Source organism: Canis aureus, chromosome 2 (assembly GCF_053574225.1).
Source record: "Canis aureus isolate CA01 chromosome 2, VMU_Caureus_v.1.0, whole genome shotgun sequence".
Classification (NCBI taxonomy): domain Eukaryota; kingdom Metazoa; phylum Chordata; class Mammalia; order Carnivora; family Canidae; genus Canis; species Canis aureus.
The window spans coordinates 89,880,298-89,894,922 of NC_135612.1; the positions used below are offsets into that span (position 1 = coordinate 89,880,298).

General features: G+C 49.0%; 1 protein-coding gene across 5 annotated transcripts in view; it reads right to left on the reverse strand.

Annotated features, from left to right (window-relative positions):
• Positions 1–699: 699 nt before the first annotated feature.
• SLIT2 (slit guidance ligand 2) overlaps positions 700–14,625 on the reverse strand; it is a 347,237-nt gene continuing 333,311 nt past the window's right edge. For 3 of the 5 annotated variants that reach the window (XM_077881285.1, XM_077881263.1, XM_077881300.1), the window contains 4 exons: positions 9,338–9,492; positions 3,804–4,095; positions 3,405–3,616; positions 700–2,502 (listed from right to left, as the gene is read on the reverse strand). In XM_077881285.1, coding sequence (XP_077737411.1) covers positions 2,261–2,502; positions 3,405–3,616; positions 3,804–4,095; positions 9,338–9,492 — 901 coding nt within the window. In that variant the 3' untranslated portion in view covers positions 700–2,260. The remainder of the gene's footprint in view (positions 2,503–3,404; positions 3,617–3,803; positions 4,096–9,337; positions 9,493–14,625) is intronic. The other 2 variants (XM_077881294.1, XM_077881275.1) reach the window with 2 other exon arrangements.

The following is a 14,625-nucleotide window of genomic DNA, read 5'->3' on the forward strand; positions in this document are numbered from 1 at the left end:
TCTGTGTGTGACTATCATAAAAAAAAAAAAGTCTTAAAAAAATAGAGACATTTTAAACAAAAACAAATAAACGATCGGACATCTGTGTCTGGGCTCGCGTGTACGCACACGTGTGCACACGTGTACGATTTTCTTAGAGGAAAATGATGAAGTCTTAGCATGGTGCTTAAGTAATGACATTCCACGGGGCCCGTGCTGTGTCCCTGTTCTAACCCTTGCCTGTGGAGAAAGGCACTCTGTCTTTCGTGGTTTGCCATCTGGTTCTAATTGAGGGGAAAGGCGAATAAAAATAAAAATACCGTGTGTGGTTTAGTCCGGCTTCACCTTATAATTTTTGTGGAAGACATTAGTTGAATATGTACTTTTCTCATAGCAGAGGATGCACTCCCCTACCCATCTCTTTCAAGTGGCCGTTCCAAAGTCCCGACGTGACAATACACTAATCATACAACTGCTGTCAACAACGCGATCTGGGTTTCCCTCCCTGTCCTCTCTGTATCACTCTGATCAGGGGGGACGGGGCAACTGGGTGACGGGCACGGAGGAGGGCACACGATGAGATGAGCACTAGGTGTTATCCTCTATGTCAGGAAGTTGAATTTAAATAAAATACCGATGATAACTACTGGAAAAAGAAAAGAAATTCTTAAGGAGTGGACTCTAACCATTTTGCAATTTCTAAGAAAAATCACCAAGCTGTTAGTGAAGTAAATATCTGTTTAATTTACAAACATCAGTAGTATAACTGATATTAGTCTGGAGAAAGACAAAGCACACTGAATTATACATGAACATCTAATTTTTCTGTGTAAAAAAAGATTTTGGAAGGAAACATCTGCATCGTCACAGGGTACCCTGGGATTTTAATAAGGGAAGAGCACAGTCCACTCTAAATCATTATCAACTCTACATCGTAATTTAGCAGCAAACATGTTAACATGGGAACATTAAGGTAATCAAGGAGCTTTATTGTTTGGGGAAAAAAAAAAATCACAGTTCTTGACATTACAGCCTTCTCTCTCCCCACCCCACCCCCAATAAAAGGGCAAAAAATGTCAAGGAAATATTAATTTGTAAAATATCTACTTTTCTAGTGTCCATTGCTACACACCGTTTCTGTTCTGTGAGGACATGCTGCAGAGGCGCGGGCCACTTCTTCCTGTACAATGACCGTCTCACACATAGACTTTACATACTCTCTGCAGGTGTCCTGAATGAGGCCAGTAGGTCGGTGACACCAGTGGTCAGATGTCAAGGTAAACAAACAGACCAACATGTATTTATCCCAAGATAACACCCTAGGTTAGTACTATTGCCAAAAAAAACAAAAAACAAAACAAAAAAACCCCGAAGATCCTGATTTTTAAGTTTGAAAAATATACAAAAATATCAGGACAATTATAAATTAATATATATTAAAGCATTGAGAAACAGTAAAAGGATGGCCTAAAATGTTAAGTACAATGTACTTTGATACAATAAATATTTCTCATTGAAACTGAATACTGTATAGGGCTGTTTAGAACTCATAGAAACAAAAATTCATATTATTACTAATTTATTTATCAATAATCTATTGGTTCTTTATCATCTCCTTTATCATTTATATTACAAAAAAATTAATACTGGAAAACGGTAGATAAAACACTTTTGTGTGCTTCTTCTGCTAACATGCTGACGTTTAAAACGAAGGTAAAACTTATTTGAGCACTCCCATCTCTCTCACGGAAAGAACCCAGGTCTTCAGGACACTATTTTGCACAAAATATTTCTCAAAACGCCCGTTCTGGGCATTCTAGAGTTCCGCTCCTCGGCCTCGCATCCTCATGCACACACACACACACGTGCTCGGTCTGTCCTCACGAACCACAGAGACGTGAACGAGGGCACACGGGGTCCAGGGCCCGGGCGAGGTCGCGGCGGCGCAGGCCGGCCCGGCCCTGTCCCCGAGCTCCTGTGGCCTCCAGCGCGCTGCCAAGGTGACCTCGCGGGGGCGATGCTGCCCGTCGTGCTGATGCCTCCTGCGGGTCGGTCGGTCGGCCTCGCTCTCTCTCGCTCTCGCTCGCTCTCCATGCTTCCCGAGCATCGGGGAAGCGTTAGTTCAATGCATTTTTCTTTTCCCGAATGCAGAAAAAAAAAGAAGTCTTTATTCTCATAATAAAAATAAGTCTGTTCTGTATTTTACAATATATTTCAAATATCTCCACTCTGAAGCGTCAACTAGTCCGCGGCCGAGGAGGAGAGCCCGCTTCCGAGGGGCTCAGGCGGCGCACCTGCTGCAGCCGCACTTGACCACCTTCTCCACCTCGTCCACGAACGACGAGCCGTCCGTGCACTCGAAGGAATATTTCCGCCGCTTGCTCCGCAGCGGCCCGCAGCACTGCCCGGCCGCGCAGCCGCCCCTGCACTCCAGCCGCGACACCTTCTTGGTGGTCTGGCAGGCCGCGTAGCCCTGCTGCTTTGGGTAGTAGTCCCGGACGCGCTCGCCCCGACAGGACACTTCTAGGACAGAACGAGAGGCCCACGCGTGGTCAGGGGCGCCGCCCGCGGTCCTCGACAGCTGCGCGGGCCTGGCCTGCGCCGTCCGCCAAGCGCCCACCAGGCGCTGGACCGTAAACGCCCGCTGTTGGCCCGGGCGGAGGACCGATTCCTGCCTCTGTCCCCTCACTGCGGAAGCACGGACGCGTCCTCGCTCGTCCGCTCCCCACAGCTGGCTCGCTTTACCAGGGGCCGGGCCGGAGCGCGTGCCTTCGGGTTTACTGGACCCGGGGCCGTACCGTGCAATCTGTTACTTCATGCGAGGCACGTCCCACTAACCTCACAAATTACCCTCGTCTGAACTAGTTCAAAAAGAGCCATCTGCTAGAAGCGTCCACGGGCACGTTCCTCTGCTCTCGTCCCTGCCGCGCGCACAACGAAAGGCGGGCCAGCGGAGGCCGGGCGCGTCTGGCCACGCGGACAAAGGACAAGGAGAAAGGTGGGCCCCGAGGGCGGCGTGTTCCGCTCCCCCCCCCCGCCCACTCGGATCAATCAGTAGATTCCACGGTCAAAGGGGACCCAGTCCCAGAGCCCGAGCGCACTTAGGAGCGCCCTGTCTCTGCGCCACAGAGCTGGACGAGGGCAGCAGGTGCAGGCAAGGGGCGAGCGGGCGAGCGGCGGGCGCGGCAGGAAGGACTGGGCTTCCCCGCGTGGAGGGACGCGCGCAGGCCGCTGCGTGGAGGTTCAGGGCCGTCCCCGCCTGTGCCTTCGCGCGGCTGAGAAACCAATGGGGAGCCGTGCGCAGACCCGGGGTTCCCCAGATCACTCCCCTGCGTGTGCACGCCCCTCTCTCGCTCTTTCCGGGGGTGGGGGTGAGGGTGGGGGCCTCCTGCTTCACAGGCTGGCGCCCAGGTGGGTCGGCTTACCTCGGTCGCAGCTGTCCCCCGTGTACCCGCTGCTGCATTCGCAGTAGGGCTGGCCCAGGCCCGAGAGCCTGCATTTCCCATGCTTGCACCTGATGGCCTGGCAGGGGTTGAACAGGTCCTCCTCTTCGTCGCAGAGGACGCCCCCGTGGCCCTCCAGACACTTACAGCTGTAGGAGAAGGCGTTGATGGGCAAGCAGGTGCCGTGCACACATCTGCGGGCGGCAGGGGGCCGGGGTGGAAGCGCATGAGGCCGGCGCCCGCAACGGAGGAGCGCGATGGGGACACGCAGACGAGGGGCCCGCAGGGCTCACCCCCTTCTCGCCCTTCCCCCGCTGCCCCCCCCGCCCCCCGGTTTGGCTCCGAGGGTGTGCGTGCAGCCCGCAGGCAGCTGGAACTTACTTGTTCCCGAGGCAGGGGTCGTTGGTCCTCTGGTCACACAGGGGCCCCGTCCAGCCCTCCTCGCACTCGCAGGTGAAGCCCGACTGGCTGCTGGGCTGGCACGCGCCGTGGGCACACACCTTCCTGTGGCACGGCTCGCAGCCGGGCAGGATGCCGGTCTGCATGGGCACCTGGCGGAAGTCCTGGAGCTCGCTGTTGATGTACAGGTTCCGGATGCAGCCGTGGAAGCTGGTGCCGTTGTGCCCCGGGGCCTGGCGCAGGGCCGCGGCCACGTTGTTCCTCCCGGGCATGCCTGCGTGGGGACAGGGCGTCAGCGCTGGCGGGGTGGGGGGGCTCAGCCACTGCGGGGGGGGGCAGGGTGAGCGTCCGAGGGCAACCAGAGGTCACCTGCCGGCCGCAGGGTCTCGGCCCTGCTGCACCTTAGAGGCACGAGGCCTTTGAAGCACCACTGATGCCGGGGAGCTCGGCCCAGGCCTACGTCATCAGGTCATCTAGGTGGGGGGGGGGCAGGGGGGGTCTTTGTTTGCATGTGTCCTGTGCAAGACCCTCCAGGCAACGCTGATGCACAAGCAGAATAAAGAACCAAGTTCCCCGGTGGCCAATCTCTGATTTTTAACATTTATCTCAAATAAAACTCGACACGGGGGCATAAAGATATGAAACCTAGGGGGACCCCTGGGTGGCGCAGCGGGTGGGTGCCTGCCTTCAGCCCAGGGCGTGAGTCTGGAGTCCTGGGATCGAGTCCCACGTTGGGCTCCCTGCAGGGAGCCTGCTTCCCTGCCTGTCTCTGCCTCTCTGTGTCTCTCATGAATAAATAAAAATATTAAAAAAAAAAAAAAAGACATAAAACCTAAAAGCAGACCTCAAGGCTCAAGGCGAGATCAGGAATCCGGGAGATCTGTGCTCACCTGTCTCCACCCGCCTCTTCAACCCGGACACGCACTGCGGGAGCCGAGAGCTCCAGGAGACCCGGTGCGGCGTGGGGGACACGCTCAGTGCCACCCAGTAAGGCGAGGCTGCAGACGGGCGCACGAGAGGACCTCGCGACCTCTGGGGTCATGGTTCAGTCCATCCGCCTTTAGGGGGTGGCAGCTGGGTTCCCAGTGACCTCTCACCCCAGCCCAGCAGTCCAGCTCACCGCTGGCGACATCCTGAGCCCAGTCGTGGCTGTCGGCCTCTGAGAAACCCACCCACGGTTCCTATCACGGCAGCACCTCATTCACGTCATCTTAATCTTCTTGCTAATTGAGCGCGAAGCCCTTGTGTGCCAAGAACTCAGGAGCACAAGAGAAAGTCCTCGGAAAACAGACTTTGAGGTCTCTGCGTACAGAAGTTCCACTGGTGACGGTCGTTTGGGAACCTTCTGCTGGCAAAGCTGTGGAATCTTTCCACGGCCCACGCCAGGCCCTGCAATCGCCCCTGGATAGGATCCTACACGAGGCAGCCCTCCAGACTGCAGCGGGGTGAGCGGGGTGAGGGCGGGGAGCCAGAGGCCTCCTGGGTGGCCCGTGTCCCCGCACGTGCACCCTCGCTGCCCCCGGGCCCCGCGCGACGGCCGGAGGGCACAGGCTGGGGCGGTGTCCACTCTCAGTCTCCGGGGGGAGCTGGGTCGTGAAGCCCGGGGCCCACGGCGCTCGCGGGGCCTGCCCGTGGCAGCGTCACCTTCTCTATCCAGAGGAGCGCTGGCTGGCTTCCGGCAGGCGCCACAATCACGCAGGCGGGCGGGAGGGCCAGGTCTCTACTGCTGGTCCCTGGGCACGAGGGCCACTTAGTTCCAACCGTCGTGGGGCTTCGCCTCCTCGCCCGTAGCAGGAGTGCGTGGACCCGAGAGCTGTTTCCATGTGCGTCATACACGTAAGGTTCACCAAAGGTCCGGGTCAGAAGGCCCCGTGCCCTTCCCACTTGAGGCCCGACGGGTAGGACGGGCCGCGGTGCAGGAATCCACACGTCCCCACGTAGCTTGGATGCTTTTGACGCCACGTGCTCCCTGGTCCTCGGCTTCGAAGTTCCCTGACTTCAGACTTTTAGTCCGCGTCTGTCCGGCCTTGGAAATGGGGTTGTTTGGGGCGGGCTCACACGGATGAGCCATTTCCCAGAAAGCACATGCCTCGTCCTGGGATAAGTGCTTCTAATTTCATCAGACCCATAGTTCATCATAAATGTGTAGACTTTTAAGTCCACACTGGGATGGTCTTTTTTTTTTTTTTTTGACATTAAAGAACTTCCAAACTTTTTTTTTTTTTTTGAAGATTTTATTTATTCATGAGAGACACATACACAGAGAGAGAGAGAGAGAGAGAGGCAGAGACCCAGGCCGAGGGAGAAGCAGGCTCCATGCAGGGAGCCTGACGTGGGACTCGATCCCAGACCCAGGGTCACGCCCTGGGCTGAAGGCAGACACTAAACCGCTGAGCCACCCGGGCTGCCCCCAATCTCTTTTTAAGATCTTATTTTGACAGCGGACCAGGACACCCCTGCGCGAGGGTGAGCACGGGGTGAGCACGGGGAAGGGCCGCCGCAGGGCCCCAGGTAGTGGGTGCGCTCCCTTAGTCCCCACGGAACGCTAAGAAACGGTCTGGCCCGACTGTGCTCATGTGAGTGACGAGCCGCTACGGCCTCGTGTACCTCCCCCAACAGGCTGCCGTAGCATCAAGCGCCAGGGTGGGAGCCGGCCCTGCCGCACGGCCGCACGCTTCTGCCGAGGGCACCGGGGTCTTCGCTGGCCATCGGAATGGAGCCACGGTGCTGGGGGCCTGCATTCTGCCCTCCCTGCGGTCCGCGCCGCGGACCATCGCTGGAATTCAATCTACCAAGCGACAGGCAGCCCGGGAGACCGGCGTTGGCCGTAAGCTTTACGTACTTCGGAATGACAATAATGGGACCAAGTGTCAAGGCTGAGGTCGTCCGCCCAGGGTGGCCGTCGGAGCGGATCTGTGATGCACGGAGGGGCCTCCGCGGGCAGCTCCAACTTTAAAAGAAAGTCCGCGGGGTGACGCGCTCTGGCTGGACTATCCCCCGCCGAGCACGGAGCGGCGCGGTCTCGCGTGCAGTCGGGCCTCGGTCACGGGCAGTTGAGAAGGCGCCGCGGGTCAAGCCGCTCCGTTTTGGGGGAGGACTCTTCTGCAGGCGGACCCGGGGCTCGCCGTCCTCCTTGGCGAGTGCCCGTCTTCAAAGTCGGAGAAAACAGTGAGCGTCGCCACCTCCCTCTCTTCCGCTGACTCAGCTTCTCCGGCCTTTGCCACCCAGGATCCAGGGCTGTGGTCTTGGTCTTGGTCTCATTGCCTTTTTTTTTTTTTTTTTTTAATTTGAATTACCCTCGGTTCAGGTCTCTGATCTGGAAGGAAATGGACCCAATATGTTCTGTGGCAGTGAGGCCAGAATGGAAGTGGTTTCCCTCAGGCCTGGATGGACAGACGTGCTATGTGGAATCTTCCAGACCCTCTGTCCTTAGAAAGATGGGCCCTTTTCCATTTGGAATGTAAAAATTTTTTCTTTTTCTTTTCTTGAGAAATGTTTTGAGGCACACACTCCCATTTTGTAGGTGCCCCCCACTCTCCCAGGCATCGTAAAGGGGTTTTAAGAGATTCAGTGAAGTGGCTTCTGATGAAAGCACAATACATCAAGGGAGGGACAAGCCCAGAAATAAACAAGAAGCCGCAAAACTTAGATTGCTTCCCTTTCTGCTCTATGTGGAAAGGTGAGGGGCAATGCAGATAGATGGCTTTGGGGTCAGAGGGACCAGACCTGGACTCAAACGAGGTCTCTGTAACTTCATGGCTTTGTGGACTTGGGCAAGTTTTGTCAAGTCCTCACGCTGTCCCTTCGGGACTATGATGCAAAATAAAATCGTACCCACTTCCTCAAGTCCCTCCTCGGACGGGAGGATCATGACGACGGCCAAAGCAGCAGGGTGCTGGACGCCCGGCATGCGCTCAGGGGGTACGGTCCCTCTTCTCTGAGACCGCAGGCCCCCGCGACCTGCTTTACCCACCCCGACGTGGCTGCTAACGGCATCGCGGGCAAGAGGTGGAGGCCTTTATTTTCAAAGGAGTCTCACGGCTGTGATTCCCACGAAGCAGTTAAGTCCGTCACCTTGCTGAGCAGACGTGGTATGCAACACTTTCATAAGGACCCACGGTGGTTCCTCAATGACCTGCCCCCTCGCCGACGCCCGAGAAGAAGCGGTATTTCTCTTCCGACGCTGCAAACTGTAGGCGTGTGTCAAGCCAGCTCCCAGCAATGTGGCAGCGCCGGACACACACTTACGGAGCTGATCCAAGATCTTTCATGGTTCCTAAAAAGTCAAAGTTCTCTCAGACTGTTAAGATCTTCTGCTGCTGAAAATCACAAAAAAAAACAAAACAAAACAAAACAAAACAAAAAAAACAAAACAAAAAAAACCCAAGGCATTCTGGACTTCCAGGGCATCCCAAAGATGCTTTCAAGGGAGTCTTTGAAGGGATGACATAAATATATGGGATCCCAAGGCGACTATTTGGCAGGAAAGAATGGAAACTCTGTGAAAATGCCTGCCCTGCGGAGCAAGTCCGTTACCCCGAGCTGCACAAGGACTTTAGCTTACTTCTCTGTAAAATGAGTTAATTTTATCAATTCACCTCAATGCAAAGGGACTTAATTCCGTGCAACTCAGTTCAACAGCACATGCGCTCTTGCTCCTTTGCCTGAAAACTGAAATTCTGTATCCCTTGTTTACAGGCGACCCCCCCGCTTTCCCCCACGGAGGAAAGCCCTCTCCTTTGTGGGTCCTCCGCTTGGGCTCCTTCAGAGCCGCCCACACCGCCGTGCCTTACCTGTTCCTCACCTGCCTTCTGATTGGTTACAGATCAAGTCCAGAATCTTCACTCTGTCATTCCAGCCCCTAGTCCACGCTTCCAACCCGCTGTCTTGTTCATTCCCCTTAAGGTCTTAGCTAACCAGAGGTACTTCCTGCCGCCCCAATGCAAGTGGTGCATTTAATTTAACATTTGTTCATTTATTCATCACTCAATTTTGTTAATAATCAACTATCATCTACGAGTTGGCAACGGGTAGCACAGACCATCTGGAATGGGAAGATATGATAGCCCCACCTTGATGCATAAAAGCAGCACCCGGGGCCCATGAGTACTTGCTGTCACATGTGTGCTCTCTCTCTCTCCTCTCTCTCTCCCCCCCTAACACCTTGCTGTGTGGCCACAGGCGTGCTATATAATCTTCAGGTCTTGTAAGTAATAAATCTCTACTTTTTCTTCAAGATTTCCTGCTTGGCTGTTGCTGATGGGCACTGTGCAATCATATTAAGAACCACAAGAACCTGTCCAACCATGACCTTGGTTATTGACAGGGTGAGGCAGGCACAAACAGGTCTCTTAATACACATCCCGGGCTCTTTCTTTTCTACCGTTGCTGTCCGTCTTTCAGTGATTGATCACTCTTGGTCAACGGCCATGAGGCCAGGGATCAACAGTTTCAGAATCAGTCTGTGATGAGAGTCACACGGTTTGGGGACCCCCTGAATTTGGAACACAGCTTACCTCCTACATAGAGTGGAGAGTCAAAATTCAGAGTGGACTGCTTTGACAAGTTGGTGATGATTTTGGGGCTCCCTCCATCCACAGAGAGGGACAGGCTCTGATCCAGGGCAAGTAGTTCCACAATGTGAAAGTTTCCATCATTGATCGTCTCCACGCTACAAAGAAAAGGTAACTTAGCTGACGGTTCAATTTTCTTTTTATTAACAAAAATAAGTTAAACTACAAACTCCAATAAACACTTCTTAGGAAAAGATACGTCTCTCTAGCATTAATAAAGATAAAGGCCGATAGCTGATTTAAAAATAGGAGGTATTTCCGGAGAAAATTATTTCCGTAGAAATAATCAATTTCTACTTCTTAGGAATGGATACAAATTAAGCTTGTCTTCCCATCGGGAGAAGTGGAAATGGTACATTTAATCACTGTCCGGTCATATTTTTCCAGGGACAGGTCTAACGGCCATTCTAAAACTTGAGAGGGCTAATGGAAATTCACAAAATGGATAAAAACAAAAGGATTAAGAAGCTGTGGTAAATGAAAACTGGGGGTTGAAAATAAGATGAAGTTGGGTGCCATTAGCTGGAAGGTGCTCTATGGTTTTGAAGTGTGGTTGTAAACCTAACACGAGGGTTACCAGCAGGCAAACATGAGCATGGGACCAGTGAAGGAAACGGGGTCGATACACGACAGTGTCAGGAAGATACTTACCTCTCACCATGGAGGCAAAATATGGCAAAATGGAAGTTGGAGTCAAAAATAAATGGTGACTATTAAGGAGCTAATATACCGGGATAGTGACTAGGAAGACTGAAAAAAATACGGGAGCACATGATAGAGGAACTGGGACTACCTAGTATTCCCTACGTAAGATGATGGTTTAAACTTCTGGGAGATGATACTTAAATTTGCAAACAGGGTGAGCCTGGAAAGTAACAGAAAAATGTATTGACATTTCTGTAGGGTTCTCACCACGGGGGTCTGATAATATTCCTTTGTTTGCCGACATAGAATAAAAAGGTTTTTGTGATTTGACCACAGTATAAACCATTCTGCAGAGCTGTGAAAACAGCTGAAGTCATCTCTAGTCTTAAGCAGTGGTAGCAAGAGTCCACATGTACAGGGATGTTTGATAACCCATCTCAGATATCACTTTTTTAAAAATGCTAATTATTAGATATGCCGATCAACAGTTTTACCACCTACTGATTTAATTATCTCAACCTTTGATACCAGTAAGACCAACAGAGGAAACAACATGAAAATCGTTTACTCCATCAAGTTGTACACCAGCTGGTAGTGGGCTTGAATATGATTGTCTTCGAAGGGAATAGACTGGATGGTGATATCAACTAATGGTTAAGCATATCGACTTTGGAGTCAGGGAAACCCGGATTTGAATCCTGGCCTTGCATTAATGCAATGTCTGACCTTAGATAAGTTACTTGATTGCCTATACAATTCAATCTTTTCTTTTCTTTTTTTTTTTTTTTTAATCTTCTCTTCTTTTAATGCTAATAAATATTTCTCCCTCTGATGATTAATTGGAGGGCTGTACGAAAGGATTTTTTTTTTTTAAAGTGCAGGGAGAAGCCTCCATTATATAGAAAGAGCCAAGTGTTAGGTATTAGTATCACCATCACTACCACCATTGTCATCATACAAATAATCCAGAATCATTTCAGCATATTCAGGAAGAAATTAGTTAGCTTTATTTTTGATATTAATTATAAAACAATGCTAAAGACTGGCAGAAATAGAGTAACTCCTTTGGGGAGTTCAGGTTACTAAAAGTTTTAAGTATTTTACTATTTTTAAGTATTTACTATAAAAAAGTATTTTAATGTTTTATTAAAATGAAGATATATATAGAGAGAGCGGTGACCAATTGCTTTTCCCCTCGTGATCATATACAACATGTAAGTGTTTTATACGTCTGCTCTATGAACACTGACCTTGACTAAACCATAAATAATAAGGGGGCCCCCTTTTTTCCTTTACATTTGCAAAGAAAAGTCCCATTTGTAGTAGAAAATGGGTTCTTGGTCATACGTCAGTCCTAGACAATCAATCCTGGCATGTCATCACGAATGAGAGTGGTTTGATGCAGTATGACCGTGTAAGCTACTTGAGAACAGGAGCCAAGGAGCCAGGTATTACTTATTTTTGTATTCCTTAATGCATCCAGTAGAGTTTCTGATAAGTAGTAGATGCTCAACAGATTTATGTCAAGTAAATGAAATATAAGAGAGATTTGTGAAGAATAATATATAGTTTTTTTAGTAATACTAACTGGATTATAGTTCTAGATAGTCAAGAGGCTTCAAGCATACGTAAGGAAGACCATCTAAAATATGCATTTTATTTAAAAATTTGGATTTTTCAGTAGCCATATCTTGAAGGAAATGTTGGGAGATAAATCTTGCTCAGCCTGTCCTAGGTCTCATTAGATGTATGACGTTGGATTTGTGCGATTTCAGGTCATCTTTCTCTGGTCAGGGAAATGCAGATACTAAGACCAAAGATTTGCACAGCACATACCAGGGGCCAGGTAGTGTTCTAAGAACTTTCCATGTCTTAGCTCATCAAGAATCACAGGGGCCCTAACAATTGGGCACTTAAGGGACACAAGGACTCCAGGTGGCACAGACAGAGGCTAAAGAGACTTGAAGCTGTGATCTCTCTTTCTAGAGTACACGTTTTTATTTAATTATGCATCACTTTTACAATAAAAAGCCCCAAAAGTACCTCATACTACACATATGGCATGTGTTCTTACCACTAACAAGCCTTTAATAGGTGACTTTTCTCTCAAGGAGCCCAAGAATAAAGTTCTATGGAACATAACCTTATATGATGGTTGCACAAATTGGTTCATTTACCAGAAATCACAGAATTGAAAAAAAAAATAAGAGTTTGAAGGTTATGAGAATGCATATAAAGTATATAGATTTCAAACGTAGGTATGGATTCTGTTTTCCCAATTATAAGTGAGACTTAGACTGATTAGATTTTTTTTCCTCCCTGAAGCTCTAAAGGTCTAATTTGATCATTCTTGAACTTGACAAGAGTTATCACTAAACTCGATTCCATTTATATCTCCTTGGAATTAAATGAAGCCTCACCGTGGCCTTCTGACAGATAAGTATTGTAAAATTAACATTTTACAATAATTTTTATTAGATTACAATACTTATTATCTATTATTATTAGATTAATAATCTAACAGGTTAGATACTTCACGTTTTAAGGTGATAGCGTGTGTATATGGGTCTGAAGAGAATTTTTGAGAACTAAGGATATTCTAAATTGGGGATTGATGTTGGTTTCTAAAGCATGAGGTTAACCAGGGATGTCCAGAATGCCTTTGCCTATTTAACCTTAAAAATAAAAGCAGTGGCGGACACACCAGTTGTTATATGATACCACTGAGCCATCGTCGATTTTACAGTGTATCACGGTCTTCCCTACCCGTCTGCTCACGATGCACAACATCTTTCTGCTTTCTGAGAAGTATTGATAAACCCTCTTGCACGACTCCCTAGGGAACTCTATATTTGATGACTCACGAGAGTTGCAAGTGAACCACTTAACATTTGAGCCTTTCCCCTGGGAATGTACGCTGAACTTATTACTATTATTATGTACTTAATTTTATTCCACGTACCTATTAGCTGAGATTTTGTTTTCTTGAATTTGTAAGGATGTATGAACGCAAAGCAGTTACTCAACTACGTCTTGTGGTTTGCTACAGAAAAATAGTTAAAGAAACTCAGGCCTTAAATGAAGAGGGGCTCTAACTTGCCTCTGATTTCCTTCCTTCCTTCCTTCCTTCCTTCCTTCCTTCCTTCCTTCCTTCCTTCCTTCCTTCCTTCCTCCCTCCCTCCCTCCCTCCCTCCCTCTCTCCCTCTTTCTTTTTTTCTCTCTCTCTCTTTCTTTATGCAGGACATGTCAACAACAGCATTTTTATAATTCTGTCTCCAGCATAAATCTGAAGGTACTTCAGTAGCTTAATAAATAGTTCACTTGGCCTACGTGAGCTCTAGCTTTTCATCTTAAAAATTTCAAGTTTATCTGTTGGCATAATGTGGGCAATGGAATGGGAGTCAGACACCAGACAAATTCAACTGGGCATCTCATTTTGGTTCTCTCTCGGATGAGGATATTTCATCTGTGAAGTGGGGATGGTGCTGCAAAATTTCCCTGCCTACCTATTCAAATCAAAAGGAAAAGGAGGTCAAGGGGATTAAAAGTTTCAATGCAGGTGCAATTAAAAAGGATGTTTTTACAACATAATTGATGGATCAAGTAAACTTACATTTTAATAAGTGCTTTTAAGGCAAATTGCCTAATTTAAATAAAAATGCCCTAACATAAAAAGGAACTTGTACATTTGAACATACATGTAAGGCAGTAACGCTTGCATTTATTTTTCATTATCTGGATGCGTGAGCATCGACAATAGCCATAAACCAGGAGTATCACCAAATACTGCGAGCCTACGCTGTGCCTAGCACAACAGCAGGGGCTTTGCTTTTGTTATTTCCAATTCTCCCAACCACATGTGGAAAACAGGTATGATTCCAATTGCTTAGAGGAGGAAATGGAAGCCCCAAGAGGTGAAGGAACTTGCTCAACATTACAAAGCTGGTAAACAGTGCCGCCTTCCCATAAGGGTCGGGCGCATCAAAAAGACTGAGTGTTTTTCTTGGAAATGAGACCTCCTCGATTCTATTGTTTTTCTCTCCAATGAGACTCATTCTCTACCACCCTCTCCCCGTTCCTCTTCTTCCTTTTTTTTTAACGTAAATCTGTGAATTGCATAACCCAGGGGCCAACTAAACCTAACGATGGGCAGAGAAAAGTCCTGGGATGTTTGTTATATTGTTCCCTAAATAGCGAAACTGTCCAGTGCATGGTCCAGTCCTCTACCTTCATTAGATGGTTCATCTCATTTCCTCACCTTAAAAAAAATAATTAATGTTTAAAAATTGAAGTCTGGTTGACGCACAGTATTGCGTTAGTTTCAGGTGTCCAAAACAGTAATCCAGCAACTCCCAACACCACGCCGTGCTCGCCCCAAGTGTAGCTCCCATCTGTCCGCACACAACGCGACAGCAGTACCACTGCCTATATTCCCTATGCTGTGCCTTCTATCCCGTGACTTATTCGTTCCATCACTGGAAGCCTGATTCCCTCATTTTTAAACAGTAGTTGACCATGTTTCCAAAGAAGCTGTCTGGTTTGGAAAATTACATTAATCTGAATCTAAAGAAAGAAGCATACCATTT